Source organism: Rhinopithecus roxellana, chromosome 10 (assembly GCF_007565055.1).
Source record: "Rhinopithecus roxellana isolate Shanxi Qingling chromosome 10, ASM756505v1, whole genome shotgun sequence".
Taxonomy (NCBI): Eukaryota; Metazoa; Chordata; class Mammalia; order Primates; family Cercopithecidae; genus Rhinopithecus; species Rhinopithecus roxellana.
The window spans coordinates 102,395,788-102,409,297 of NC_044558.1; the positions used below are offsets into that span (position 1 = coordinate 102,395,788).

The 13,510-nt window shown below is 53.6% G+C and overlaps 1 protein-coding gene across 5 annotated transcripts in view; it reads left to right on the forward strand.

Moving 5' to 3' along the window:
* Positions 1 to 13,510, forward strand: part of GOLGA3 (golgin A3) — a 51,674-nt gene that overhangs the window by 18,300 nt on the left and 19,864 nt on the right. For all 5 annotated transcript variants that reach the window (XM_010378581.2, XM_010378583.2, XM_030939542.1 and 2 more), the window contains 6 exons: positions 289 to 400; positions 2,436 to 2,742; positions 5,566 to 5,768; positions 9,259 to 9,396; positions 10,981 to 11,142; positions 11,458 to 11,826. In XM_010378581.2, the coding sequence (XP_010376883.2) occupies positions 289 to 400; positions 2,436 to 2,742; positions 5,566 to 5,768; positions 9,259 to 9,396; positions 10,981 to 11,142; positions 11,458 to 11,826 (1,291 nt within the window). The remainder of the gene's footprint in view (positions 1 to 288; positions 401 to 2,435; positions 2,743 to 5,565; positions 5,769 to 9,258; positions 9,397 to 10,980; positions 11,143 to 11,457; positions 11,827 to 13,510) is intronic.

Sequence of the window (13,510 nt, forward strand, 5' to 3'; positions counted from 1 at the left end):
GTTGGATCTAATCAGCAATCGTCTGTGTTATTAAAATATTCACTCTCCTGTTTACATAGACTTGTCACTAAGCTGCAGGATGCATGTCTCACATTTCCGTAACAGTTCCCACTGTGTGAGGCAGGAATGTTCATCTGTGCATTCGTGCAAGCCTTAGCTCTCTACTTAATTTGAAAAGATTGAGAGAGAGCAGCAGGGGTGCGTGGAATTTGGAGAACATGGAAGAGTATGAAGGAAAATCAGGATGGCTGTGGCTCTCACAGGCCTGACCCGTGCTTTTGTCCCCAGCGTGTCCTTGGAGAGCTCTGCAGCAGAAACGCAGGAGGAGATGCTGCAGGTGCTCAAAGAGAAAATGCGACTCGAAGGACAGCTGGAAGCCTTGTCACTGGAGGCGAGTCAGGTAACGGACACTCTTGACGCCTTAGCGTGCGGCGAAGTCGGAAAGCACATGTGGCTCCTCTGCTGGGTAGGAGGTTTCGCAGATGTGGTTGGGAATCAGCCGCCGCAGCGTGTCTGGCAGCCAAGTGTTCTGCATCTTTACGTTTTTTGTCTATTGTCAGCCTTAGAAAGAGGTGTGAGTTTTCTGCCTCATCGTGCATGGGTCCATTTCTCCCTGCATCTCACCAGAATATTTCCTGGATGTTAGGTGTCTTCACAGGCCTTAAAAGTTAAATTCTCTTGGTGAGTTGCACCTTTTTCTGGCATGGTGAACCTTTTTTCTTTGTAGTGCTTTCTGCTTTTCTTTTTTTTTTTTCTTTTTTTTTTTTTGAGACAGAGTCTCGCTCTATCCCCCAGGCTGGAGTGCAGTGGCGCAATCTCAGCTCACTGCAAGCTCTGCCTCCTGGGTTCATGCCATTCTCCTGCCTTAGCCTCCTGAGTAGCTGGGACTACAGGCGCCTGCCACCGCGCCCGGCTAATTTTTTGTATTTTTAGTAGAGACGGAGTTTCACCGTGGTCTCGATCTCCTGACCTTGTGATCCGCCCGCCTCAGCCTCCCAAAGTGCTGGGATTACAGGCGTGAGCCACCGTGCCCGGCCTCGCTTTCTGCTTTTTCTGATACTTGTTTTGCTATATCAGAAAAAGCCGCACATGCTGGCTTTGGTTAGCATGTGCCAGAAACATCATTTTCCATCCCTTTTTCAGCTCTCCTTTGTCATTTTGTTGTATGCACTTTACCCATAGCAAAGAGCTAGGTATTTACCTTCTGTCGACAGTTGTGTAAATCTGTTCAGTGGGGGTCAGCTGTCTGCTTCTGGCATGGAAGCATGAGAATGCACCCAGGCCCTGAGGTGACGGGGCTGAGGGGCCTCCTGCAGCGAATGGGGCCGCAGAGCAGGGCCGTAGCTGCTCACCACGCCGGAAGCTTGCCTTGCTAAATGCACATCTCATGCTGAAGATGGTTTTCTTGTACAACATGGTCCTTGGACAGAAACCACCTAAAGCTGTGTCGACGGAAAATGTGATTTCGGCTGTTCTGAGGCTAATTCTGGTTGTGCAGTCGTCACTTCTCCAGTGTTACAGCGTGAGCCTCCCGTCATCGGGCGCATTTCCCTTCCTCTGCGTAGCCACTCTCTCGAACGGTGGCTTGCTCTCACTGCACTTTATCTTCTTATCCTCCTGGGGTCACTGATTGGTGCTTCGGTTGCATCCACACCACGATTGTGGGGGTTGTTTCAGGTGTGGTGGCTGCTGGCCCCTTGCTTTAGGGTGTCCTTGAGTTTGTGTTTCCTCCGTTGCTTTGGGTGTTTGTTGTCTTGGCGATGTGTGAACTGGATCCCTCCCTGTAGGCCTTAGTGTGGGGGCAGGTGGGGGCTGGTGGGGGCAGGTGGTGGGGTGATTTCCTCTGGCGATTCTCTGCTGTTCCTGGGGCCACACAGCATTGCCGTGGTCACTCAGGACTGTGCTGTGTCCCGTGGCCCTGGCTGGAGCCCCTAGAGCCACACTTAGGAAGCAGCCACCTTTCCTTGCCTGTGTTTTTTGCCCATTTCCCCCCAGATCCGAATCCGCTGTTAATCTCTCAGGGGTCCCTCTGCACGTCTGGCATTCTGTGTGTGCGTGCCATATCCATGCCATATCTGGCATATCCATGTGCATGTTTGGTGTTTTGAACACGTTTCCCGTGTCCTCGCAGGAGAAGGGTGCTTCCCCAGCCCTGCCCGAGCGCTGCCCTGCGCAGGTGCAGTTGGGCCCAAAACTAGTGCAGCTCCGTGTGCGTCCTGGGCCTGTTTGGAAAGTCACCTTCTTCTGGGCGGCTGTGCTGGGAGAGTGCATGGGGGTGTCGGGGCAGAGTCCCCTGTCAGGCCCTGGGAGAGCGCCTGGGGGTCTCAGGGTCCCCCGTCAGGCCCTGACTGACTCGCCAGTTGTGTTCCTGTTAATACACTGGACGGAAGTGACTCGTTTTCTGAAAGTCATTGTGGTTGTTGGGATCTTTTCAGGCACTTAAAGAGAAGGCTGAGCTACAGGCCCAGCTGGCCGCCCTCAGCACGAAGCTGCAGGCACAGGTGGAGTGCAGCCACAGCAGCCAGCAGCGGCAGGATTCGCTCAGCTCGGAGGTGGACACTTTGAAGCAGTCGTGCTGGGACCTGGAGCGAGCCATGACCGACCTGCAGAACATGCTGGAGGCAAAAAATGCCAGCCTGGCATCGTCCAACAACGACTTGCAGGTGGCCGAGGAGCAGTACCAGAGGCTCGTGGCCAAAGTGGAGGACATGCAGAAGAGCATGCTCAGCAAGGACAACACAGGTGAGGCCAGGCCCGGGCCACGCCCTCCTCCTTCCCTGACTGGTCCCTGCCGCGGCCTCCTCCTTCCCTGACTGGTCCCTGCCGCGCCATCCTCCTTCCTCTACTGGTCCCTGGCCATGTCCTTCTCCTTCCCCGCCCACGCCCTCCTCCTTTCTCAACTGGTCCCCGGCACACCCTCCTCCTCCCCTCGCCGCGCCCTCCTCCCCTGACTGGTCCCTACCACGCTGCCATGTCCTTCTCCCTCCCCAGCCCCCGATCCAGGCAGGTGCCCAGCGAGCTGGGGCTGGTGCCGACAGCTCTGTTGGCATGTGACTATGCTTGTGGGGGTTGCATTGGCTTATAATTTACACATAAGGAGGCCACTTTTCTAAAGGAAATACAATTTTTAGTTGAACTTGTGGAATTGTGTACATTTTTGCATGCACATCCAGGGGAATGAATTAGGTCTTGGAGATTGACCTCGGACCCTGGACTGTCTGCGGTGATTATTTCCACGCATCGTGCCTCAAAAGTCCAGTGGTATTTGGGGGGTGTAGAGCTGCCCACTTATTCCACAGAATTGCAGATTCCATTTAAAATATTCAAGAACAGTTCCTTGACTGTCCATCTGGCAACCTTTTCTCCCTGGATGCAGCGTGTCGGTCCAGCTGCCTCCCTGTAGGGCTCACCCAGCGAGTACAAGTAGGACGGTGGACCATGGGAACTGCGGCCGGCTTCCATGTGGCTTGGCAGCACGCCTTCTGCCCCCTCAGTCCCCGTCTGGGCCAGTCCCAGAGCCCACACTCCAGTGCCCAGCAGGCACGGAGAAGACTCTGGTTTGACCTGCTCAGAGCAAGCGTGAACAGGAGCGAGAAGGAGAGGGCGAAGCAGGGTCAGAAGGTTGAAGACCAAAGCCTGAGGGAGTGTGGAGTGACCTGGATCCAGAGTCCTCCCAGGGAGACTGCTTGGTGGCCTCATCTCTCAGGACTTGGGATCGCCTGAGCGAGGGGGCCCTGGTGCAGCCACCGGGAGGGCTGACTCTACGTCAGCCACTTCGCCCGTGAGGCTGTGAGACTGGGTCTTGGATCTGATGACACAGAGGAAGGTGACAAGCTGGCGTCACAGAGGCTGCGTTCCAATACTAGGAAAGAGAAAGCCAGCTGAGAGGCAGTAGTACTTCTGTAATCGCTTTAATATTTTAGTCGAGCATTTCGTGATACCCAATCCCTTCAGAAAAACTATGAAACCCAAAAAGTTCTCAACACTAAAGTAGTTGGGGCCCTGTGGGTTGCCACACTTCACTTGACCAGTAATCGGGGGGCGGCAGAACCAACCTGAACGGTGGTGAGGCTGCCCAGTCCTGACCGGGGGGCGACACGAATACCCTTGCTGTTTGTTGATGGCTGGTAGACATCGTTGGGTCGAAGACGAGAGCCTCGGCGTCCACGACAGTTTTCACAAATTTCATAAGTGTGAATTTGCCGACTTGATTAAATTTGTTTGAACCCCAAGCTCAGTATTCATGGACACGTGTGGAGCAGCAGAGTATGTGAGTCATCCGAGGCGCCCGCTGAGGAGGAGAGGATGCTCTGCCTGCCTTTGTGCTCAGCCTGGGCCGGAGGAGTTCTTTCCAGGGCCATGTTTGTCTTTCTGTGCTTTTGGGGATAATTTTGCAGTTCACGATGGCCCCAAACGCTGTCTAGTGTTTGTTGTTGTTGTTGTTGTTTTGTTTTGCTTTTGAGACGGAGTTTCACTCTTGTTGCCCAGGCTGGAGTGCAGTGGTGCGATCTCGGCTCACCGCAACCTCCACTTCCCAGGTTTAAGCTGTTCTCCTGCCTTAGCCTCCCTAGTAGCTGGTATTACAGGCATGTGCCACCACGCCCAGCTAATTTTGTATTTTTAGTAGAGACAGGGTTTCTCCATGTTGGGCGGGCTGGTCTCCGAACTCCCAACTTCAGGTGATCCGCCTGCCTCGGCCTCCGAAAGTGCTGGGATTACAGGCGTGAGCCACCATGCCAGGACAACACTGTCTAGTGTTTTTAAACACAGAGAGGATGTGTAGGTGTTCTATGGAGAAGATGTACTTCATTTTTTTCTTTTGATTTATTTTTTTCAATTCATCCTGTTTCTATTTTTTTAAATTTTATTTTTGTTTTTAAAAATTCATTTGTCTTTGAGATGGGTTGCTCTGTTGCCCAGGCTGGAGTGCAGTGGGGCAATTGTGGCTCACTGCAGCCTTGAACTCATGGGCTCATAGGATCTGCCCGCCTCAGCCTCCCAAGTAGCTGGGACCGCAGGTGCATGTCACCGCGCCTGGCTAATTTTTTTTTTGAGGGGGGGGGATCTTGCTGTGTTGCCCAGGCTGGTCTCGATCTCCTGGGCATGCACCCCCATGCCCCCTGCACCCCCAGGCCCCCGATCCCCCGTGCCCCCTGCACCCCCAGGCCCCCGATCCCCCGTGCCCGGCCATCATTATTTCCTAGAGAAGCTTTGCTCAGGCTTGTTGGCCGAGTTGTTGGCTGTGAGCTCAGTGTGAATGAATCGACGCTGTGTATTGAATCGGTGTCTTAAATGGAAACACAGAACAGAGGTTATGTATCGATGAACTGGTGAAGATGCTTGAGCAGAGGCCTGCAGGAACCTCATCCTGCATTTCTCCCAGAAGCAGCATCTGTCAGCGTCCACTAGTGCTGTGTTCACGGCGACTTCATGGAGTCAGCTACGGGGAATAACCGGAACTGACTCTTGGTCTCCGCTGAGAGTCCCGCCTTGTGTCCCGCAGGGGAGCTGCGGACTCCCCTGTTGGCTGTTACTGGCCTGAGCGCTGTGCTTGCCCCATTTCAGTGCACGACCTGCGGCAGCAGATGACAGCTTTGCAGAGCCAGCTTCAGCAGGTGCAGCTGGAGCGGGCGACGCTGACCAGCAAGCTGAAGGCGTCACAGGCAGAGATCTCGTCCCTGCAGAGTGTCCGGCAGTGGTACCAACAGCAGCTCGCCCTGGCCCAGGAGGCCCGCGTCAGGCTGCAGGGTGAGATGGCTCACATCCAGGTACGGCCCCCATCTACCTTCCAGGGCAGGTCACGCTTCTTGTCTTCGTGTAGAACGGTGCTTTTTCCAAAGATTTTTCTGTTTTTAGAGTTCACAGACATGTTTTCGTTTTTTTTTTTTTTTTGAGACGGAGTCTCGCTCTGTCGCCCAGGCTGGAGTGCAGCGGCCAGATCTCAGCTCACTGCAAGCTCGGCCTCCCGGGTTCACGCCATTCTCCTGCCTCAGCCTCCTGAGTAGCTGGGACTACAGGCACCCGCCACCTTGCCCGGCTAGTTTTTTGTATTTTTTTTTAGTAGAGACGGGGTTTCACCGTGTTATCCAGGATGGTGTCGATTTCCTGACCTCGTGATCCGCCCATCTCGGCCTCCCAAAGTGCTGGGATTACAGGCTTGAGCCACTGCGCCCAGCCAATGTTTCCATTTTTAACCTGCTGTCTAGCATACCCTGTGTCCCATGTAGGATGTGTCCCGTGGGCCCCCCCACGACCTTCTGACATGGGAGACCCACAGCAGCCTCTGCCAGCATTTTCAATTCCAAAGCCTGTCTTGCTGGGCACGGTGGTGCATGCCTTTAAATTCTCATCTGCCTGGGTCTCAGGACCCTCCCACCCTGGCCTCCCCATTCTGCTGTGATGTCTCACAGGTGTGTGGCACCAGTGGGGTTCTCTTCCTGGTTGGAGCTTTTCCCTTCTCTGCTGTGTGAGCCCTGAGTGTCACACACGGACCACATCTTTCCCGCGTGCCTCGCATTTCCTGCTACTGTTGGAAACACTTCCTCTCATGTCCACTCGGTAGTGGGCACAGCCCATGTCCAGCATTTCCTGCTGCTGTCGGAAACACTTCCTCTCCCGTCCACTTGGTAGTGGGCACAGCCCATGTCCAGTTTGGTCCCGTGTACGTGGGAGCGTGTGTCTGTCCAGGCCTGCCCCTTGGCCCACATGCTGGAGACACCCGGACCGACAGACAAATGGTTCAAGTGCACCTCGATCTGAGTCTCAGCGCCTAGACTAATTAGGATGATGTCAGAGATGCTGAAGAGCACCTTTGGTCAGCCTTAGTCTTTTTGTTTTTGTTTTTGTTTTTGAGACTGTCTCACTCCATCACCCAGGCTGGAGCAGTGGTGCGATCTCAGCTCACTGCAGCCTCAACCTCTCAGACTCAAGCGATCCTCCTACCTCAGCCTCCTAACTAACTGGGATCACAGGCATGCACCACCATGCCCAGCTAAGTTTTGTATTTTTTGTAGAGACAGGGTTTTGCCATGTTGCCCAGGCTGGCCTCGAACTCCTGGGCTCAAGTGATGCCCGCCTCAGCCTCCCCAAGTGCTGGGATTACAGACGCAAGCCACCGCAGCTGGCCTGTTATTTTTTAATTAGCTGTGGAATTTTTTTTTCCAGATAAAATATTACATATTTATTAAAACTTTATTTCTCAAGAGGGGAATGTGAAATACTAATTCCACCAAATGTTCCTTTTGTATCTAGATTTACAAATATATACAATGGAGGTTTTCTTCAATTTTTGTTACTTTTTTTTTTCTTCTGAAATGGAGTCTTGCTCTGTCTCCCAGGTTGGAGTGCAGTGGTATGATCTCGGCTCACTGCAACCTCTGTCTCCTAGGTTCAAGTGATTTTCCTGCCTTAGCCTCCTGAGTAGCTGGGATTACAGGTGCCCGCCACCATGCCCAGCTAATTTTTGTATTTTTAGTAGAGACGGAGTTTCACCATATTGGCCAAGCTGGTCTCGAACTCCTGACCTTGTGATCCGCCCACCTCAGCCTCCCAAAGTGCTGGGATTACATCACACTCAACCTATTACGTATTTTTTAAGCCAAAGAACCATATGGAAAAGCATTTGTTCTACTTACAACATAACTTGGAAACAAATCAGTGTACAAATTAATACACTTTTTAAAAACTGCAGTGCGTTTATATGAGGTAGGTTTTAAAGAAGTAAGCCAAGCCAGTGTATTTTAGAAGTATAGTTTGGACCAGGTGCAGTAGCTCATGCCTATAGTCCCAGCACTTTGGGAGGCCGAGGTGGGCCAAACACTTGAGGCCAGGAGTTCAAGACCAGCCTGGCTAACATGGCAAAACCCCATCTCTACTAAAAATGCATAAGTTAGTCAGGTGTGGTGGCGAGTGCCTGTAGTCCCAGCTACTTGGGAGGCTGAGGCATGAGATGTGCTTGAATCCAAGAGGCAGAGGTTGTAGTGAGCCGAGATTGAGCCACTGCACTCCACACTCCAGCCTGGGCTTTGTCTTAAATAAAAAACCAACAACAAGGAAGTGTGGTGGTGTAGCCTGGACAACAAAAAGAGAGGAGGCCTCAAAGCGATGGTGGCTCCAGAGCCCTATCTGCTTTATTTTCGGAGACAGGGTCTTGCCCTGTCACCCAGGCTGCTGGAATTCAATGTTACGATCATAGCTCCCTGCGGCCTTGACCTCTTGGGCTCACACAGTCCTCCTGCCTCAGCCCCCCAAGTAGCTGAGACATAGTTGAACACCATCACACCTGGCTAATTGTTTAAACATTTTCTGTAAGGACAGGGTCTTGCTACGTTGCCTAAGCAGGTTTTGAGCTCCTAGGCTCAAGCGATCCTCCTGCCTCAGCCTCCCAGCGTGCTGGGATTACAGGATGAGCCAATGCTGGGCCCTCACTGCTTTTTCCAAATATCTTTGGAATCCAGGTTCAGCATTCCTTAATCAGAGTTTTTAATACATTTTTTTGGTACCCAAATGTATCCCTCCATTCCCATTAACATTCAGAAGGGAGGATTCCAGGCAGGCACTCTGCTTTCATGGTCCCAAAACACACTCCCAGCAAAGGCTATCTTCCCTGGCTCCGTGTACCTTCTCCTGAGGTCCTGGGGCCTGTGGCTTCTGTCACGTCTCGCACTTCGTACTCCAGGAGGCAGCATGGAACAGGCGACGTGGGCAGGTCCAGCCACAGGCCCCAGGCTGTCCTCACATCTCCTTTCATTGCTACTTCCCTTGGCTGACGCCGTCCTCCTCAGGGCCATGGGACTGGGCTTTTTCACGAGACGCTTGGCCAGGGTGGGCCTGAGCACCTGGGGGTCTGGGCCAGGCCGTAGCTGGGCTGTAAAGGCTGCGTCCCGGGAATGGCACCTGTCGGGCAGGCCCTGGTGTGTGTCTGGCTGGATTTGGTCAGTTAAGATAAGGTTCCTCACCCACAGGGGCTCAGAGATGCCTCGTCAGTGGGGACTTTTGGGTAGGTCCTGCTACAAACTGCAGTCTGATGAGCTGCAAACAGCATGATGAGCGCTTGCTGATGGCCTGCCCGCCCTCCCACTCAGGCACACAGAGCCCAGACAGCGCATATTTTGACGTGGGAAGATGGGTGGTGGGGCTTATGTGGGGGACACTGAGGGGCAGCCAGTGACCCTCACCCTGGGGCCTCCAGGGACAGGCTGGTCTGCATTTCTTGCTTGAAATTGGGCAACTTTTTACTTTGTGGGGTTTTTTTTGAAGGTTGGACAGATGACCCAGGCAGGTCTCCTGGAGCACCTGAAACTCGAGAATGTGTCCCTGTCCCAGCAGCTGACGGAAACTCAGCACAGGTCCATGAAGGAAAAGGGACGTATCGCGGCACAGCTGCAGGGTATTGAGGTGAGGCTGCGGCCAGGGCCGTGTAAGGTTGGGAGAACATACACATACACAGACATAGATACCGTGTGTTTTTTCTTACACGTTCTATCTCTCTGTGTGTATCTCTTAAATATTCTCATGGATGGCCTGCAGTGACCGCTCGTTAAGGCTTTGGGACCCCTGCTACTCATCCCTCACCTGTGGGGGCTTAGCGCAGTGTGGCTCTTTTCCTGCAAGCCCCACCTCGGCCTGGGCCCCCGGCCGTCAGTCATTGCCGGTCAGGGATGGCGGTGGGTAGAGTGGGTAAGGAGGAAGGGTCCGGTGAGTTTGTGCCTGACAGCCTGTCGAAGCCTAGCAATGAGAGGATTTTCTTTGCTTTCTAAGCACTCAACCTGCATTACCATTTGACCCTCTAGCAACCACACGCTGTTGAGGTCATGGCCGCTGCCTGCCCAGCCATCTCCAGAGGACAGAAATGCAGCAGGCTTGATAGCTGCTCTTTAGCTGTGGGGCCCTGGACAATTTCTTAGCTCTCTGAGCCTCATCTTTTTTTTTTTTGAGGTGGAATTTCGCTCTTGCCGCCCAGCTGGAGTGCAGTGGTGTGATCTCAGCTCACTGCAACCTCCGCCTCCCAAGTTCAAGCGATTCTCCTGCCTCAGCCTCCCAAGTAGCTGGTATTATAGGCACCCGCCACCACACTCTGCGAATTTTTTGTATTGTTAGTAGAGACGGGGTCTCGCCATATTGGCCAGGCTGGTCTCAAACTCCCGACTTCAGGTGATCCGCCCACCTCGGCCTCCCAAAGTGCTGGGATTACAGGCTTGAGCCTCATCTTTATAAAATGGGGATAGTGTCACCTACTCGATAGCCTTGTGGAAAAATTAAAGAAGAAATGGTGTAAAACCCCAAGGTGGTGTATGGAGGGAGGTTCTGTGCTGGATGATGCTGGGCCGGTCTCGTTGCTGACCTTTCCCATTGTTCAGGGAGCTCTCTGCAGCCTCACATGGTTTCTCGTCTCCTGCGACTGCTCCTACCTCTCTGTGGCATCAGCTGGGCCACCCGGCTGGGATGACGGATAAGAATCGTGTTGCGTCAGCCATAGTTCTTCAAGGGCTTAGTAGAGAAGAACTGAAAAGAATTTCAAGTTAGGAATTTGTGTCTTCCCTAAGAAGTGTACCCCGATTTGAGGGCTCATCCACAGCCAGAATGCAGGCTGTGTTCACTGCAGGGGCCTCTGCTCTCTTACCTGGTGGTACCAAGCACTGCTCTTGTGAGAGCATGTCTGGGTCTCACTCCTGAAAGGAGGCACCTGTCGCCCACCTGTTGCCACACGAGAAAAGCCGGGGAGGTTCTGCTCACCAGTGGATCCCAGTCCTTCACACAGGGTTGTTGGCCTGGGCTGGACCTGGCTTCGGTCTCCTGGTTGGTGCTGGCCCAGCTGCCCACCCAGGGCCCTCAGTCTGCAGTTGGTAGACATGAGGATGGGGACGTGGATGGGGCCCATGCCAGGGTGGTAAGTTTCTCCGCAGAGCACGGGACTTGCTGGCTGCTGTTCACTATTACGGTTTCCTGCCTTTTTAAAAACGTGTTGTTTGCTGGGCCCAGGCTGACATGTTGGATCAGGAAGCAGCCTTCCTGCAGATTCAGGAGGCAAAGACAATGGTGGAGGAGGACCTCCAGAGGAGGCTGGAAGAGTTTGAAGGCGAGAGGGAGCGGCTGCAGAGGATGGCAGACTCGGCGGCATCCCTGGAGCAGCAGCTGGAGCAGGTAGGTCCCTGGAGCCCTTCAGGCTGGACCCAGGCCCCAGGAGATCCCGAGCAGCCAGGACTGCACACAAGGAACCTGGGTGGTCCTCTGCTGTGGGGCCGTGTCTGCTCAGGTGAGAGTTGGGCTGTTGGTCAGATGCTGCTGCTGCTGCAGACCTGACTGTGTTTGCCCTGCTGGTTCTTCTGCACCAGGATTGTGCATGAAAAAAAGACCTTCCATGGTGTCCATCAAAATTACTTGAAACCTGAACAGGAAAAGGGCATACGTTCTCGGAGTAGGGTCGGCGCAGCCACGTGGGCTTCATTCCTTCTCCAGGTGAAGTTGACTTTGCTCCAGCGAGACCAGCAGCTTGAGGCTTTGCAGCAGGAGCACCTGGACCTGATGAAACAGCTCACCTTGACTCAGGAGGCTCTGCAGAGCAGGGAGCAGTCCCTCGATGCCCTGCAGACACACTACGATGAGCTGCAGGCCAGGCTGGGGGAGCTGCAGGGCGAGGCCGCCACCAGGGAGGACACGATCTGCCTCCTGCAGAACGAGAAGATCATCTTGGAGGCGGCTCTGCAGGCGGCCAAGAGTGGCAAGGAGGAGTTTGACAGAGGAGCGAGACGCTTGGAAGAAGGTACCGAGGAAACGTCGGAAACTTTAGAGAAGTTGAGAGAAGAACTGACCATCAAGTCCGGCCAGGTAATGCATTCTGCTGTGTTTTGTTTTGAATCAGAACCCTCCATGCAGGAGTGATGCTGCTTATTTGGTCCTTCCTTCCTGTCTTTCTTTCTTTCTTTTACCTTTCCTTTTCTTTTCTCTTCTTTTCTTTTCTTTTCTTTTTTCTTCTTTTCTTTCTTCCTTTCTTTCCTTTCTCTCTTTCTCGCTTTCTCTTCTTTCCCTTGTTTCTTTTCTTTCCTGCTGTGTCGCCCAGGCTGAAGTGCAGTGGCGCGACCTCAGCTCACTGCAAGCTCCGTCTCCTGGGTTCACGCCATTCTCCTGCTTCAGCCTCCCGAGTAGCTGGGACTACAGGTGCCTGCCACCATGCCTGGCTAATTTTTTTGTATTTTTATTAGAGACGGGGTTTCACCGTGTTAGCCAGGATGGTCTCGATCTCCTGACCTCGTGATCCGCCCGTCTCGGCCTCCCAAAGTGCTGGGATTACAGGTGTGAGCCACCGCCCCCGGCCGTGACTGGCTCTTTCACTTGGCATGATGTTTTCAGAGTTCATCAAGAAGAGAATGTTATTTAAAACCAGTTTTGGCCGGGTACTTTGATCCTTCGCAGGGGGGCTCCTGAGGGACCGCCCTCCATATTGTAGAGAAAAAGGTTCATTCTTCAGTTGTGCTCTAGTGATAACTAGGATTTGCGTGCAGCGTATTCTATATTCAGACAGAAAACCTAGGCCCTCAACACGCTCTTCCCTATTTCTGGAGTCGGCTGCCCCATGTGTGTGTGCTGAGAGCTGTTTGCTGAGGTAGAGAAGTGTTTCCACAAACACACGTATTCCTGAGTCCCCCAGGGCCCTCCGAGTGCAGATCCTGTGGAGAGGGTCTGCGTGGACCCTCTGAGTGCAGTCCTGTGGGGTGGGTCTGTGTGGGGCTCTCTGATCCAAATGCAGTCCTGTGGGGTGGTTCTGCGTGGGGCCCTCTGAGTGCAGTCCTGTGGGGTGGGTCTGCATGGGGCCCTCTGAGTGCTGTCCTGTGGGGTGGGTCTGCATGGGACCTGAGGCTCTGCATTTCTCAAACGCTCCTGGACTAAATGGACTGGGCTCCAACAGACTTTGCAGGACAAGGACCAGAGCCTGGGGTCGGCACCCTCAGCCTGTGGGCGCAGCCCAGCACTGGGTTCTGTAAACTGTCACTGGAACAGCCCTGCTCCACCTGTGCAGAGATTGGAGCTGCATCTGTGCTGCAGGAGCATTGCTGAACAGCTGTGACTGACATGCAGCCTGTGAGCTGTAGTCATTTCCTATCAGGCATCTCTAAGAAAAGCTTGCCAAGTCCTGGGATGGAGTGCGCCCTGGCCTCATCCCCTCTCCCACCTCCCTGCCCCTCACTGTGCCTTCATGCTCTCAGTGGTGAGGAGGGAGAGCCCAGGCCTTATCCCGTCAGGACACAAATGCTTCTTCCTATAACATCTGTGCAGATGTGTGCCCTCCTGGAGCCATCAGTGTAATGTCTGTGTAGATGCATCCCCCTCCTGGAGCCCTCAGTGTAACATCTGTGCAGACACATTCACCTCTTACAGCCCTCAGTGTAACAACTCTGCAGATGTGTCCTTTCCTGGAGTCCTCAGTGTAACATCTCTGCAAACGTGTTCTTTCCTGGAGCCCTCAGTGTAGTATCTGTGAGGATGTGTCCTCTCCTGGAGCTCTCTGTAACAT